This window comes from Aythya ferina (genome assembly GCF_964211825.1).
Source record: "Aythya ferina genome assembly, chromosome: 35".
NCBI classification, from domain to species: Eukaryota; Metazoa; Chordata; class Aves; order Anseriformes; family Anatidae; genus Aythya; species Aythya ferina.
This window is the reverse complement of record NC_140332.1, coordinates 241,716-256,176: the sequence shown is the minus strand read 5'-3', so window position 1 is coordinate 256,176 and position 14,461 is coordinate 241,716. Positions and strand designations below refer to the sequence as shown.

At 61.6% G+C, this 14,461-nt stretch overlaps 3 protein-coding genes across 3 annotated transcripts; 2 read left to right on the top strand and 1 right to left on the bottom strand.

Moving 5' to 3' along the window:
• Positions 1–3,223: 3,223 nt before the first annotated feature.
• On the top strand, positions 3,224–5,411 carry LOC311425950 (maestro heat-like repeat-containing protein family member 7; the record flags this gene model as incomplete). Its single annotated transcript, XM_084502017.1, has 7 exons — positions 3,224–3,247; positions 3,522–3,659; positions 3,838–4,014; positions 4,370–4,525; positions 4,804–4,905; positions 5,115–5,217; positions 5,341–5,411. Exons 2-7 carry the CDS (start codon positions 3,522–3,524, stop codon positions 5,409–5,411), a joined length of 747 nt encoding a protein of 248 aa, XP_084358143.1. The 5' UTR covers positions 3,224–3,247.
• A 2,310-nt stretch (positions 5,412–7,721) lies between these two features.
• On the bottom strand, positions 7,722–10,095 carry EXOSC5 (exosome component 5). Its single transcript, XM_084501939.1, has 6 exons — positions 9,578–10,095; positions 9,376–9,489; positions 8,380–8,501; positions 8,143–8,283; positions 7,975–8,064; positions 7,722–7,872 (listed from the first exon to the last, which is right to left on the bottom strand). Exons 1-6 carry the CDS (start codon positions 9,684–9,686, stop codon positions 7,780–7,782), a joined length of 669 nt encoding a protein of 222 aa, XP_084358065.1. The 5' UTR covers positions 9,687–10,095; the 3' UTR covers positions 7,722–7,779.
• Positions 10,096–10,381: 286 nt separating this feature from the next.
• On the top strand, positions 10,382–14,066 carry BCKDHA (branched chain keto acid dehydrogenase E1 subunit alpha). Its single transcript, XM_084501937.1, has 9 exons — positions 10,382–10,537; positions 11,290–11,469; positions 12,402–12,488; positions 12,569–12,677; positions 12,758–12,919; positions 13,016–13,222; positions 13,306–13,447; positions 13,537–13,708; positions 13,781–14,066. Exons 1-9 carry the CDS (start codon positions 10,454–10,456, stop codon positions 13,952–13,954), a joined length of 1,317 nt encoding a protein of 438 aa, XP_084358063.1. The 5' UTR covers positions 10,382–10,453; the 3' UTR covers positions 13,955–14,066.
• Positions 14,067–14,461: the final 395 nt, after the last annotated feature.

The following is a 14,461-nucleotide window of genomic DNA, read 5'->3' as shown; positions in this document are numbered from 1 at the left end:
TGTGCTGCAAGAGCATCTTCTTTCTGCCTCCGGAGCCGGATGTGCCAGGGACAGAAAGAGCGCTCTACACTGAGGTATGTGCTGGGTGAGGTACCGGCACCCCCAGTCCTGCTGAGCTGCTGCCTTGCTTCCCCGTGCTGACACAACCAGAGACCAGTGCAGGGCCGGGGCCCAGATTTGCTTTCCCAGCCTCACCCCTTCCCCTTCCCGGGCATGATCCCGTGCTGCAGGAGGTCTGCACGCAGCGGCTTTTTAGCCCCAAAGCCACCCCTGAACTCCAGAGGGGCTCAGAGCCAGCTCCTGGGGGTGAGAAGGGCCACAGAAATAATTTGATGATCTTCTGTCCTCCCTGCAGACTATGAATGCCTTGGACCTCATGCTGGCGGCCTTCGTACGCAACTGTCCCAACACCAGTGTCAGCATAGAGTTGCAGAGTATCTTGGAGGTTTGGCATTTGCAAAGAATTTCCAAAGAATCCTCTCAGGTCACATTTGCAGACCACTGTCAACCCAGCAACTTCTCTCCTCGCAGGCGCTGCTGGACTTTGCCCACTCCAAAAACCCAGCTGTGCGTGAGAGAGCTGTGACGAGGATTGAGAGGCTGGGTAATTTCATCGACAGGTATTTTGTGACCAAGGTAAGGCACAAGGAACCCTCCACCCTTTCCTGCATCCCAGAGCATCCTGCCACTCAGGGGTGCCTGCGAGGCAAACCTGGATGCACGTGAGTGCCTCAGCACTGTGAAGCGAGGGTCTTCGTCCCCCCTTTGCCCCTGCTCTTCCCTCCCCAGGCCCTGCTATCTCAGGGGCTGGCTCTGCCTCCACTAAGCCCTTTGTCTCTCCTCCCTTCCTCACCCAGGACCCAGATGACTATGAACAATACAAGTGCGGCCACAATGACTCCAGAGAGCTCTACATCCCCATCCTGGGACAGCTGCTGGGCCACCTCTTAATTTTCAGCAATAGCGATGATTCCTTCGGACGCGCAACCTTGAATGCTCTTTTTTGCTTCTACAAAATCGTCACAGAAGGAAGAGGTAAGAAGGTGTGGTGGGCAGCGTCCGTCTGCACGCAGACATCTGCTGGTTTGTCTGCCTGTTCTCCCCGAGTATTGTGAAGGATTGTTCTTGTGCTTGGTGGAGGCTGCCCACGGAATTCTGCCAGGTTCCCTGACCTCCTCTGCTCCTCACAGCAGCTTCCCGCAGCATTCTGGCTATCGTTTTCCGCAGAAGCTGGACGCTCACCTGCCGTCCAGGAGCAGTTCTCTGCTGCTGTCCTTCCCAACCCTCCCCAGATCACCTACCACGCTGTTTTGTGGTCTCCCCCAGTCTAAGCCATCAATCGATGAGCACTTCCCAAACCGCATCTTCCCCGAGGAGTGAACAGCAGAGCCAGCCGTGCATCACCAGGGATGGTGACGCCCTCCAGAATTCTCCCTGACTGTTTGCTCCCTGCCGTCTTAAAGGCAGGTGTCAGGGGGCTTCCTGCACATCCTGACCCCGAGCAGAAGGGGGTCTGTGACACGCTGCTACCCCCGCGGCACCCAGCGCCATTGCTTCTCCTCCTTCTGCATCATCCCTGAGGTCCCTCTTGCTCCCAGCACTCCTCACCTTGTGCTTTACATCCCTGCCCATCACCCTCCTCGCCATGAGCCTCCCTCCTCAGCCATTCCTAGTGAAAGTGCTTTTCACCTTTTGGCAAGCTTGTTGGCAAAGATGCTCTTCCCTACTGACTCTTCGCTGTTTCTCACTGTTTAGAATGCTTACAGACAGATGAAATGGAAAATTATGAGCGCCGCCGCAATATATTGAAGGATACAAGATTTCCATTTTATATATCATCAACTCCCTGTGAAACTGCCAAGGTAATGAGCTCTGGCCTTGCTGGGGATCTCGTCCGCAGCATCAGCAGGCATCTCGTGTGAGCAAAGGGGTCCAGAACCGGTGGGGCTGGCACGGCCTCACTCGCCCTGGTGAGAGGGTTCCTCTTGTCCCCAGGCTGGGGCTATGCGAAGGCTGCTCCCCTGTGTCCCGGCAGCAGCTCCAGCCCTCCTGGCCACCAGCAAGCCCTGGTTACCTGCAGGGCCAGCACTCTGGCCCCATATGCCCCATCCTCACCCCTTCCCCCAGGGGCCCTCTCTCCGGAGCTGCCCTTGCTGCTCAGCTAAGCAGCACCCTTGGGACACTCAGTGAGGCATGTCTTCGCTCCTCCTTCTTCCCACAGGCGTTTGGAGGATACCTCTTCTCTGATGAGAGGCTGGACATCATTCTCACAGCCCTCGAAGCTTTACCAGACTCCAGCACCCATGACAAGGAGGGGGCCTGCAGAGTGCTGGAAGCAGTCTTGGAGGAAGCAGGCTACTGGCTGACAGATGTAAGTGGCCTGTGGCCATGGCCCTGCCCTTGAGCTCTTCCAGGCGTTGTTCCTCTCTCCTTCCCTGCCTCCCTCCCTGCCTCCCTCGCACATCGGGGTCTCTTGGGCTCCAGAAGCCACGTGAAGCCAGCAGAGAGCAATGGAAGGGGCCAAAGTTTGAGTGGCAGCTGTGGAAATGGCTGCAGTCTGCTGGCAACACCATTCCCACTTTGTCCCCCAAGGTGCCAACGATCATGGAGTGCATCAGGAAAAACCTGGGCAGCATCCACACGGCATCGGCGCGGCAGTGCCTGGACTCCCTGCTTCTCAAGCTGACCAACTTGATGTCCAAGGAAGTAGTCAAGAACCTGCTGCAGTTCTCTCCGCCATGTGACAGGTCCTGGCCTTGACATCCTTGAGGGCTTGTTCCGTGTCGGGAGATGCACCTGGAGACTCTCTGCTTGCCAGAGCCATGGCAAAGAGCAGGACATCCCCAGGGAGCACAGCCCTCCTTCCCACCAATGTGTTCCAGCCCCACTGGGCCAGCCAGGGCTGCAGCAGCCCAGCTGTCCAAGGCAGCCCAGAGTCCCCCTGCCCCCAGGGAACACCAGCTCAGCCCCCTCCTGCTTGCCCAGGCTGGGCCCTCAGTGCTCCCCAAGTCACAGGGGCTGCAGGACAGCCTGGCTCCTCTGGGGCTGGCCCAGTTTGTGGCCCTGCGGCTGAGGCAGCCTCACTGACAGAGTATTCTGGGCTTGCAGCACTGACCTGGGCACGTGGGAGGTGATCCTGGCCATGCCGAGGACCTTGGAGAAGGTTTTAAACGCCATGATTGAAGACTTGCCACTGTGCAACTGGTGCACCGAAGTCACCGAAGACACCTGCATCCGTCGCTTGGCTGTGAGTTCCCAGATGAAACCCTGCTCCCAGCAGGGCTACGTGTGCCCCTTCAGGCACACAGGCACAGCCCTGTGCCCATCTACCCCCAAACTGCCAGCTCCCGCAGGACGTACGGACGCATGGTCCCTGGGGCCGGCAAGCCCCCGTAGCTCCCCGCGCCTGGTGCCTCTTTGGTGCCAGCTGGCGCTGCCCCATCCCTGCCCAAAGGTGGGAGAAGAAGAGGCTGCAGGGAGCCCTGCAGGCCCTGCCAGGCTCTCACTGCTCTTTCTTGCAGATGCTGGCCCAGAATCACATTTCTGAGGAGGAGTTTGGTAACCCAGTGCACCTCCAGAGCTACCTGAAGCACCCAAGCCCAGCGATGCGCTTGATGGTTCTGAAAGGGCTCTGCACCGTGTCAGAGAGCCCTGAGAAGGTGAGCGGGCCATCGTCAAGCAAAGCCATGGTGGCAGCCTGGGGCTTTGCTCTTCTGCCCTCCCGTCCCTCCCCGCTGCCAGGAAGCAAGGCAGGAGGCTGGTCCTCAGGAGCCAGAGCCCTTTGCCCAGGGTGGTCTCTCACTGCCTCACGGAAGGGAAATGGTGTCTTTCCTACAGGCAAGAAAACTTCAGGTCGTGCTGCCAGACATCGCGGAGGCCCTGCAGGACCCCAACACAGACGTCATGCTCAAGGCCCTGCGTGTCCTGAGAAACATGATGGCTCATGTGGAGAGGAGCAAGGCCAGTGGCCCGGCTCTGCAGCTGGCTGAGAAGCTCCTGCCACTCTTTGACCACGTAAGTGTGCTGCGGGAGCCCGAGCCCGCAGCTGGGCCCCCTGTAACGAGGGCTGCCCTTCAGCCCGGCCCTGTGGGCAGCACTCAGGCAGGGCCTTCCCAGTCTCCTCGTCAGCCCAGGCGCTGGGGAGCTCTGCTTGGGCATGGCTGGTGCTGCTGGTGGCGAAAGTGGGGTGGCTGGCGGGCAGCCTGCGATGGCAACCGATTGCGTTGCCCTTCACGGGCACCAGGCCTTGCAGCTGCCCCGAGCAGCTCCTCTGGGAAGGATCCAGCGCTGAAGCATCTCACAGTTCTGTGAGCTCCCTTCACAGCAGCCACGCTAATGCTGAAATTCCTCCTGTCCTCCTCCCTGCCAGGAGTCCAGCCAGGTGCGGGAGCACTCCATCTGCCTCTTCCAAGCCGTGACGGAGGCTGTGCTGCGGCAAAGGAAGAAGGAAATGAAGAGGAGCGTGCACAGGAGCCTTCTCCCACTCTTCTTTCGTATGAAAGACCAGAGTGAGAGTGTAGCAAAGGTACAGATCTCAGAGCTGAGCAGGGGAGAGGGGGACGTGGGCAAGGCTGTGTGGACACCACAGGGTTGCTCTGGGGGATCTCTGGCCGGCAGCGTGAGCTGCCTCCGATGGTGGCCGTCCCGTGGCCTTGCCTTGGCCACTGAACCCAGTGCACGCTGTCCCCCACCACAGCCTCCCATAACGCGCTGGGAAAGGCTCGCAGCCCTGCCAAGAGGAGGGGACAGAGGGTCTCCTTCCCAAGGCTGTGGTGCTACCTCCCAACCTCTGCTGCTCCGCAGGCCTCTGGGGAAGCTCTCGCCACGGCTGCAGAGTTTCTGCGACGCAAAGAGCTCAAGCGCTTGGCCATGACAGAACAGACGTGGAGGATCGGGGAGTGCTTGGTAAGGACCCAACTTGGTTTGCCCCAGCTGGGCAAACGTGCCCGGCCAGAGCCCGCTGCCTGCAGCCGCATCCTCGCTCCCTTCCTGCCAGCACAGAGCCCCAGGGGGCTCTTCTGCAGGCCCCTCTGCCCTCCCTGCCCCCAGGATGCTGGAGGAGACCCTGGAGAGGCTGTGCAAGCCCCGTGACCTTGCGTTCTCTCTCTCTCCAGCTGCAGCAGGACAGAGGCAGAGTAGAAGAATACCTGCAGCAGAGCCAGCCCTACCTGCAGGACACGCAGACCCTTTTGCGACTTGAGGCCGTCAGATTCATTGGTGAGCCCAGCCCCTGGGTCCCTCTCGGGGCAGCCTTTGGCAGCCCCAGGCACTGCCCTGGCAGTGAGGCACAGCCCTGTTGCCCCCAGAGCCCCCCGACTGGGCCCTTGCTCCAGGGTGCAGCAGGGGGCACAGCCTGGCTGGCCAGGCCAGGGGCTGCGCTGCTGGGAGCGTGCTGGGGAGCGGGGCTCTGATGGGATCTCTGTGTCTAGGTCTTGCTGCGCGCTACTGCAAGGACCAGAGCGAGGAGAAGCTGAATGAAATCCTCAGCGGTGAGTGAGGGCAGTGGGGGGTGTGCTAGGGCTGGGGGGACAGCGGCAGAGGCCCCCGTGCCTTGCCCTGCTCCAGGGAAATGCTGAGGAGGGCGGAGGAGCAATGCAGGCATAGGAACGAGGGAGAGGAGACGGGGTGGCCTGTGGTGTCAGGGAATGGCCTCCCAGCCTGGAGCTGGGCAGTGCCGCTGAAGGGGTTGAGTGTCCCTGAGGAAGAGTCAGGGGAAAGGGCAGTAAGGCTGACAGAAGGTGGGAGCCTGTTGTAGAGCACGCAACCAGGACGAAGTGGAGATGAAACTGCCTCTTCCTGGCCTGGGGAAGAGTCAAGTGGGGCTGGCATGGTCTGCAGGGGATGCCTGGGGATCTCTGCAAGGAGTGGGTTTTCATCTCTGCTCTTCTTTCTTTTGCAGCCCTCCAGCCTTCAGACAGCGACCCGGAACCCATGGTCCGTTCCCTGGCCATTCAAACCACCCTGATCCTGACGTCAAGGCATAACGCAACGTCAGGACGGAGATTTCCACTGCTGTGGTGCTGCTAGCCCCGCAGCAGTCCTCAAAAGAGCAATATATATTTTAATAGAACTAGGCTGTTGTCTCATTATTCCAGCAGCTCCTTCAAAGTGACTCGGTGCCATGACGCTGAGCTAACTCGGAGGCCACCAAGGACGTCTTTTCCCTGGGCCCTGTGAATACTGCATGGCGCCTACTCAACCAATGAAAGAGTCACAGAACCCTTGCGCTTGGAAAAGGGCCTTCAGCTCAAGGCCAAGCGTCAGCTAACACTACCAGGCCCACCACAAAACCACGGCGCTTAGCGCCAAGTCCACGCATTTCTTTAATAGCTCCAGGCCTGGGGACTCCAGCAGTGCCCTGGGCAGCCGGTTCCACCCTTTCCATGAAGAAATTCTTCCTGACATCCCATCTAAATGTCCCCTGGCACAACTCGAGGCCGTTTCCTCGTGTCCAGGTCTCAGGCTGCAGGGTGTGCGCGTGTGTTCTGTCAGGATCTGAGGGCAGTGGTGAGTCCACCTGTGGTAGGTGCGCCCAGGTAGAAGAACTGCTCAGCCTCCTGGCAGAGCTTCGGGAGGAGGTGGGCAGGCTGAGGAGCACCAGGGAGTCGGAGAAGGTTGAACTGTACTCTGCCAGCCCTGGGACAGATGCGTCAGGCAGACACAGCAGAGGAAATGGAGGATCCCCTACCCTCTGTCCGTCAGGCAGAAGGAGTGGATCTCAGTGACGAAGGGATGGAAGTTGAGATCTGCTCGGGGCAGCAGGCGAACCCCTCCTTGCCTACCTCACCTTCCTTTCAGGTGCCCTGAAACAACAGACTCTGGAACTAATGGACACACAAACGATGATGTGCATGAAGGTCCATCCAGGTTGGAGGGGTTTTCTAGGGCAAGTCAGCCTTCCCCAGTATCACGACCACCTCCATCAAGAAAAAGAGAAGGGTTACTGTCATAAGCGACTCCCTCCTGAGCAGAACAGAGGGCCGCAATGTCAGGACGGCGATTTCGACTGCTGTGGTGCTGCTAGCCCCGCAGCAGTCCCCAAAACCCTTTTGTAAATATTACTATTTGTAAATATTTCTATAAATATTTAAATATTACCCCTTTTATAAATATTACTAAATTCAGATCGAGTTCAGACTTCATTTGTAACAAGCCTAACCTTCAGATCTCCAGGAGTAGACCCAATCTTCCAAGTTCCTGTTATGGGTCCCTTTTCAGCTGACCCATCCTGGAACCTTCAAAGAGCTTCCGAATCCCTGGAACCCTCTAAAAGCTTCCAAATCCCTGGCTGTGCCTGTATCTAGAGGTGTCTTGCAAGTGGTTAACCCACCCAGTGCCTCCCAATATTGCTTAGAGTCCCCAGCACCCTCCCAGTGCCCCCCAGTAATGCCTATGGACCTTCAGTACTCTCCCTGTGCCCCCCCAGTATTGCTCAGAGCCCCCCAGCACCCTCCCAGTGCCCCCCAGTGTTGCCCAGAGCCCCCCACGCCGGTGAGGGGGGGGGCACAGGATGACAACGACGGGGGTGGTGACACGGGGGGGGGCGTGACAGTGACACTGCCACCTTCCCCCGTGGACAGGCAGCGCCTGGAAGCTGCTGGAGGGGCTGTGCGAGGGGCAGACACAGGTGGACGACCCCCCAGGCAGGTGTTATGTATGGAGTGGTAATTCGTGTCGAGAAAATGGTTGGCATTGTCATAAATGAGGTCTCGACTCAGTCCGAATTTTGTAATATTTATAAAACAAATAATTCTAAAAGGTAGAAAAAATAAAAAAGGGTCAGGATTTGGAGTATCTCCGGCGGGCAGAGTCCCGGTAGAACTGGAAGATGGTGTCGGCGGCACGCTGGGCGGCCACAAGGCACTGCTGCATCTGCAGGGGGAGGAAATAAAGAAATTAAAGAGCAGCGGGGGGCTGGAGTAGGGGGGATTTTTCAACCCCCCAGCCCTAAAAAAGGGTCCCCGAGCCCCTCACCTCCTCCACGGAGCAGCTGCCTCTGGTGGTGGCCATCAGCACTTTCTTTTCCGTGCTGTCGATGGCAAAGGTGAGGACGGCGCGAGCCTCCTGGGGAGGAGGGGGGGGGGGGTCAGCGGGGTTGGGGTGGGGGTCCCGGGGCTCAGGGGGGGCCCCCCCGGGGCTCACCTGCTCCTGCCGGGTTGTGGGGTCGAGGACGATGGCGCCCTGGGCGTCGAGGGCGCAGGTGACACCGCAGAAGAGGGCCGAGAGGGGCAGCCCTGCATCCAGCAGCCCCATGCAGGCGGCGTTCAGGCAGCAGGAGAGGAGCTGGGGGGGTTGTCAAGGAACAGGGGGAGAGGAAAAACCAACAGAAACACCCCAAAAAACTCAGCCCCCCCACCACCACCTGATCCCCAAGGATACGGAGCCGGCGTCGCTGAGCACCTGCAGCACGAGGGTGATGGCGGTGCGGGGGTGCAGAGCCCCCAGGACCACGGCCTCGCACGTCTGCCGGAGGAGCTGCTCCCGGCTGCGCTCACCGACGCCTGCGGGAGGGATGGGGGGGGGGGTTAAATAGGGCTGGGGGGGGGAGGCAAGAATCCCAGGAGCACCCAGAGCACCTTGTGCTGGATGAGACCCAGGTGGGGTTTGGGTATCTCCAAAGAAGGAGACCCCAAAACCTCTCTGGGGAACCCATCCCCGAGCTCTGGCACCCGGAGGCTTCTGATCGCCTCTGGAGCCCTCCTCAGGCCCTCCCCCCGGTACCCCCACATCCCTCAGAAGCCCCCTGAGCACCCCCAGACCCCTCGGAGCACCCCCAGAACCCTCCTTAGGGCTCTCCCCTGCACCCCCACATCCCTTGGGAGCCCTTTGACCACCCCTGAAGCCCTCCGAGTGCCCCCAGACCCCTCTGAACATTCCCAGAGCCCCCGAAGCCCTTCTCAGGGCTCCCCCCATTACCCCCCCTGCCCCTCGGGAGCCCCCTGAGCACCCCCAAACCCCTCTGAGCATCCCCAGAGCCCCCTAATCCCCCCCGTAGGATTCCTCAGGGCTCCCCCTGTTACCCCCCTGTCCCCCAGAAGCCCCCTGGGCACCCCCAAATCCCTCCGAGCATCCCCAGAGGCCCCTGAACACCCCAGGAGCCCCCTAAGCCCCCCTGTAGCCCTCCTCAGGGCTCCCACCGTTATCCCCCCGCCCCTCAGGATCCCCCTGAGCACCCCCAGACCCCTTTGAGCACCCCCGGAGCCCTCTGAGCACCGCTGGAGCCCCCTAGACCCCCATAGCCCCCCCTCAGGGCTCCCCCCGTTACCCCCCCGTTCCTCAGGAACCCTCTGAGTACTCCCAGACCCCCCCCCCCCTCGCCCCCTCCCCGCCCCTCAGAGCCCGGCCCCGCCCCCATCTCCCCCAGGCGGCCCCCACCTGGCAGCCCCACCTTGGGGCGCAGCAGCACCTCCAGCGTCGCCCTCTCGGGGCTCTCCTTTGAGCCCCGCACCTCCGCGGGGCCGTACAGCCCGGCCAGCACCGAGGTGTCACCTGCGGGAAGGGGGACACAGAGGGGACGGAGCTGCCACCGGGGCCCCGAAAAAAACCCCGGGGAACCCCTCCCCGGAGCCCCACGGACCCTGCACGAAGGCGGCGGAGCCGTCGGGCCGCGAGAGCAGCCCCTGCTCGCAGGAGAACGGCCGCAGGCAGCAGCCGGCCGCCGCCATGGCTGCGCTGCCGGGCTCCATGGCGACGCTTCCGCTTCCGCTTCCGGTTCAGGTTCCGGTTCCGGTTCCCCCCCGGGGACACGCCCCCTGCGTGGCCACGCCCCATCAGTGCCACCGCACGGCGTTAGAAGGAGGCCACGCCCCCTCAGCGGGTGGCCACGCCCCCTCCATAGGCGAGCATAGCCCGGGGTGGTGGCCACGCCCCCTCTGTGGTTCACCACGCCCCCTCAGTGGGTGGCCACGCCCCTCGTCGAGTGACCACGCCCCCTCAATAGATGAGCACTGCCCCGACTGCTGGCCCCGCCCTCTATCTGGCTGGCCACGCCTCCTTCATGGCTGGCCACGCCCCTCGGTGGTTCACCACGCCCCTTCGTGAGTGACCACGCCCCCTCCGTAGGCAAGCATAGCCCTGAGTGGTGACCACGCCCCCTCAGCGGGTAACCACGCCCCCTCCGTAACGGGTACAACCCTGGTCGGTGGCCACGCCCCCTGCGTCCATGACCACGCCCCCTCAGCGAGTGACCACGCCCCCTCAGCAGGCTATCATAGCCCGGGGTGGTGGCCTCGCCCCTTGACGGGTGACCACGCCCCCTGATGGGTGACCACGCCCCCTCGTCAGGTGACCACGCCCCCTCCTATAGCCGGTGGTCGTGGCCCCGCCTCCACGTGTGTAGCCACGCCCCTCCGCGCGTGGCCACGCCCCTTCCACAGCACAGTCTACCTCGCGTTGGCCACGCCCCCTCGGCGCCTGACCACGCCCCCTCGGCCAGGCCCCGCCCACCCCCAAGATGGCGGCGGCGCTGCGGGCGCTGCGGGCGCGGCTCCTGCGGGCGGCTCCGGGCGCGGGCCCCGGGCGCGGCCTCGGCACCGCCGTGAGTGGGGGGGGGGGGGGGGCGGGAGGTGGCCCCAAATCCTGTCCCGGTGTCCCCCCGGCCCCAGACGTTGTCCCCAGGTCCCCCATACCCCATACATTGTCCCCATGTCCCCCTGACCCTATATGTTGTCCCCCTGTCCCCATATGTTGTTCCCCTGACCCCATACGTTGTCCCCGTGTCCCCATATGGTGTCCCGGTGTCCCCCCGTCCCCATATGTTGCCCCCCTGTCCCGTGTCCCTACATCCCAACCCCGCGTCCCTGTGTCCCCAAACTCCAGCGTCCCATCCCTGTGTCCCCACGGCCCTATATCTGTCCCCAAATCCCACCTCACAGCCCTAAATCCGTCCCTGCATCCCCATATCTGTCCCCAGGGCCCTATATTCATCCCCACATCCCACCCCATGGCCCTATATCCATCCCCACGGCCCTAAATCTGTCCCCATGGCCCTATATCCATCCCCACATCCCAACCTGCAGCCCTGTATTCATCCCCACGGCCCCATATCCACCCTCATGGCCCTATATCCACCCCCATGGCCCTATATCCGTCCCCACAGCCCCGTATCCGTCCCCATATCCATCCCCACAACCCTATATCTTTCTCCCCGACCCCATAACCCCACGCCCTCCCCGACCATTGGCCACGCAGGGGGGTGTGACGGGGCGGGAGGCACCGGGGCCCTTCGGGGGGGGTTTGGGACACGGTTTTATGACAAAGGGGTGACACGGGGGTCCCGGCACCCCGCAGCGGGGTCCGCGGGCGCAGCAGGAGTTCCCGACCCCGGAGGAGAAGCCGCAGTTCCCCGGGGCCTCGGCCGAATTCGCCGAGCGCCTGGAGTTCATCCAGCCCAACGTCATCTCGGGCATCCCCGTCTACCGCGTGATGGATCGCCAGGGCCACATCCTAAACCCCCACGAGGACCCCCAGGTGAGCCCCCGACCCCAAAAAAGGTTCTCCCGGATCCGTAATGGGGGCAGCCCCCAACGGGTGATGGGGTTGGAGGGGGCGCTGAGTGGGGTGGGGAATCCGGAATGTTTGGGGAAGCCTAAATTTTTGGGAAACCCTAAATATTTGGGGAACCCTAAATGTTTGGGGAACCCTAAATATTTGGGGGCACCCCAAACACATGGGGTATCCCAAATATATAGAGGCACCCTAAATTGTGGGGTACCCTAAACAGCAGGGGAACCCCAAACACGTGGGGACACCCTAAACACGTGGGGTACCCCAAATATGTAGGGGCACCCTAAATGTGTGGGGAACCATAAATGTGTGGGGGCACCCCAAAAACGTGGGGTGTCCCAAATATATATAGGGGCACCCTAAATGTGTGGGGGCACCCTAAATATTTGGGGCACCCCAAACACATGGGGATGGTGCTGGGGGGCCCTAAACACATGGGGTACCCCAAATATTTGGGGGCACCCTAAACACATGGAGTACCCCCAAATATATGGGGGCACCCCAAACCTGCAACGTTTACATATAGGACACCCCAAACGTGCAATGTTTGTGTGCATGACCCCAAAAATGCAAAGTTCAGGCACACAGCACCCCAAAAATGCCATGTTTGTGTATAGGACACCCCAAAAACGCCACGCCCAGGCACACAGCACCCCAAATATGCAACGTTTGGGTATAGGACACCCCAAAAATGCAGGATGTGACCCCAAATACACAACGTCTGGGCACACAGCACCCCAAAAATGCAGGATGTGACCCCAAAAACACATCTGGGCACACAGCACCCCAAATAAGCAGGATGTGACCCCAAACACACGTGCCCACGCACCCAGCGCCCCCAAAATGCCACCTCATCCTTGCGACACCCCAAAAACACCCCCCCGGCCCCCCCCCAGCTGCCCAAGGAGCTGGTGCTGAAGCTCTACAAGACCATGACGCTGCTCAACACCATGGACCGCATCCTCTACGAGTCCCAGCGGCAGGTAAGGGGGGCAAAAAGGGGTGCTGGGGAGGGGGGAGACCCCAAAAGGACCCCCCCACACCACTTTTTGCCCCCCCCCAGGGCCGCATCTCCTTCTACATGACCAACTACGGCGAGGAGGGGACGCACGTGGGCAGCGCGGCGGCGCTGGACGACACCGACCTGGTTTTCGGGCAGTACCGGGAGGCCGGTGAGCCCCAAAACAGGCGAAGGGGGGGGTCCTTTGTGGGGTTAACCCCCCCCTAAATCACACCGTGCCCCCCCAAAAAGGCGTGCTGATGTACCGGGGCTACCCCTTGGACCTCTTCATGGCGCAGTGCTACGGCAACACCAGCGACCCCGGGAAGGGCCGCCAGATGCCCGTGCACTACGGCTGCCGCGAGCGCCACTTCGTCACCATCTCCTCCCCCCTGGCCACCCAAATTCCACAAGGTGACCCCCCCAGACCCCCCCACGCCCCCCTAATTCCCTCCTCGGACCCCTTTAACCCCCTTATTTTCTTCTTTCCCCCTCCCCCTTCCCCTGCAGCCGTGGGGGCCGCCTACGCCATCAAGCGCGCCGACGCCAACCGGGCGGTCATCTGCTATTTTGGGGAGGGGGCGGCCAGCGAGGGGGACGCCCACGCCGGCTTCAATTTCGCCGCCACCCTCGAGTGCCCCATCGTCTTCTTCTGCCGCAACAACGGCTACGCCATCTCCACCCCGACCTCCGAGCAGTACCGCGGCGACGGCATCGGTAAGACCGAGGGATGAAGATGAGACTCGGGGGGGGGGGGGGGATTTGGGGGCGCTGTGCCCACCCCGTGCCCGTCCCCGCAGCCGCTCGGGGTCCTGGTTACGGGCTGCTGTCGATCCGGGTGGATGGCAACGACGTTTTCGCCGTCTACAACGCCACCAAGGAGGCGCGGCGGCGCGCCGTGGCGGAGAACCAGCCCTTCCTCATCGAGGCCATGACCTACCGGTGAGCCGCAGCGAGTAAAAACACCGAAATCACCCCCAAAAAAGACCTTTTTTTTTTTTTTTTTTTAATAATTTTTTCTCTCCACAAAGCATCGGGCACCACAGCACCAGCGACGACAGCTCTGCCTACCGCTCGGTGGACGAGGTGAATTACTGGGACAAGCAGGACCACCCCATCTCCCGCCTGCGCCACCACATGCTGAACCGCGGCTGGTGGGACGACGAGCAGGAAAAAGCCTGGAGAAAAAGCTCCCGGAGAAAGGTGAGCGAGCCGGGAGGCCGGGGGGGGACACGGAGAGCCCCCCCCCGGGTTGAGTTTAAGCCCCTCGTGCAGGTGATGGAGGCGTTTGAGCAGGCGGAACGGAAGCCCAAGCCCAGCCCGCAGCAGCACCTCTTCTCCGACGTGTACCGCGAGATGCCCCCCCACCTGCGTAAGCAGAGGGCGGCCCTGGAGCGGCACCTGCAGCACTACGGGGAGCACTACCCCCTGGAGCACTTTGAGAAGTGACCCCCCCGCGGGCACACGGCTTTAGGACCCCCCCACGGCACCCCCAGGTTGAGAACGGGGCGCTGGAGGGGGCTCGGTGGGGGAATAAACGGGGCCGCGCGCCCGGCCTGGCTGCTCGGCGCGTGGTGGAGGAAGGGTTTGGGGGGGGTATAACCGCCCAGGGGGGGTTAAAAAAACCCTTTGGAGGTGGTAAAAACCTCCCTGGGGGGGAATAAACCCCTTGGAGGGGAAAATAACCCCTTTCGAAGGGGCAATAACCCCCTTAGAGGGGCCAAAAAACTCGCTGGGGGGGCAATAACCTCCTCTGGGGGGGATTTAACCTTCATTGGGGGGGGACGTAAACCCTTTTGGGGGATTTAACCGCCTTTGTGAGTGGCTTAACACCATTTTGGGGTGGATTTCACCCCTTTTTGGGGAGGCTTGACCTCCCTGGGGGGCAAAAACCCCCTTGGGGGGCAATAATCTCCTTGGGGGGGTGGAAATAATCCCCAGGGGGGGATTTAACCC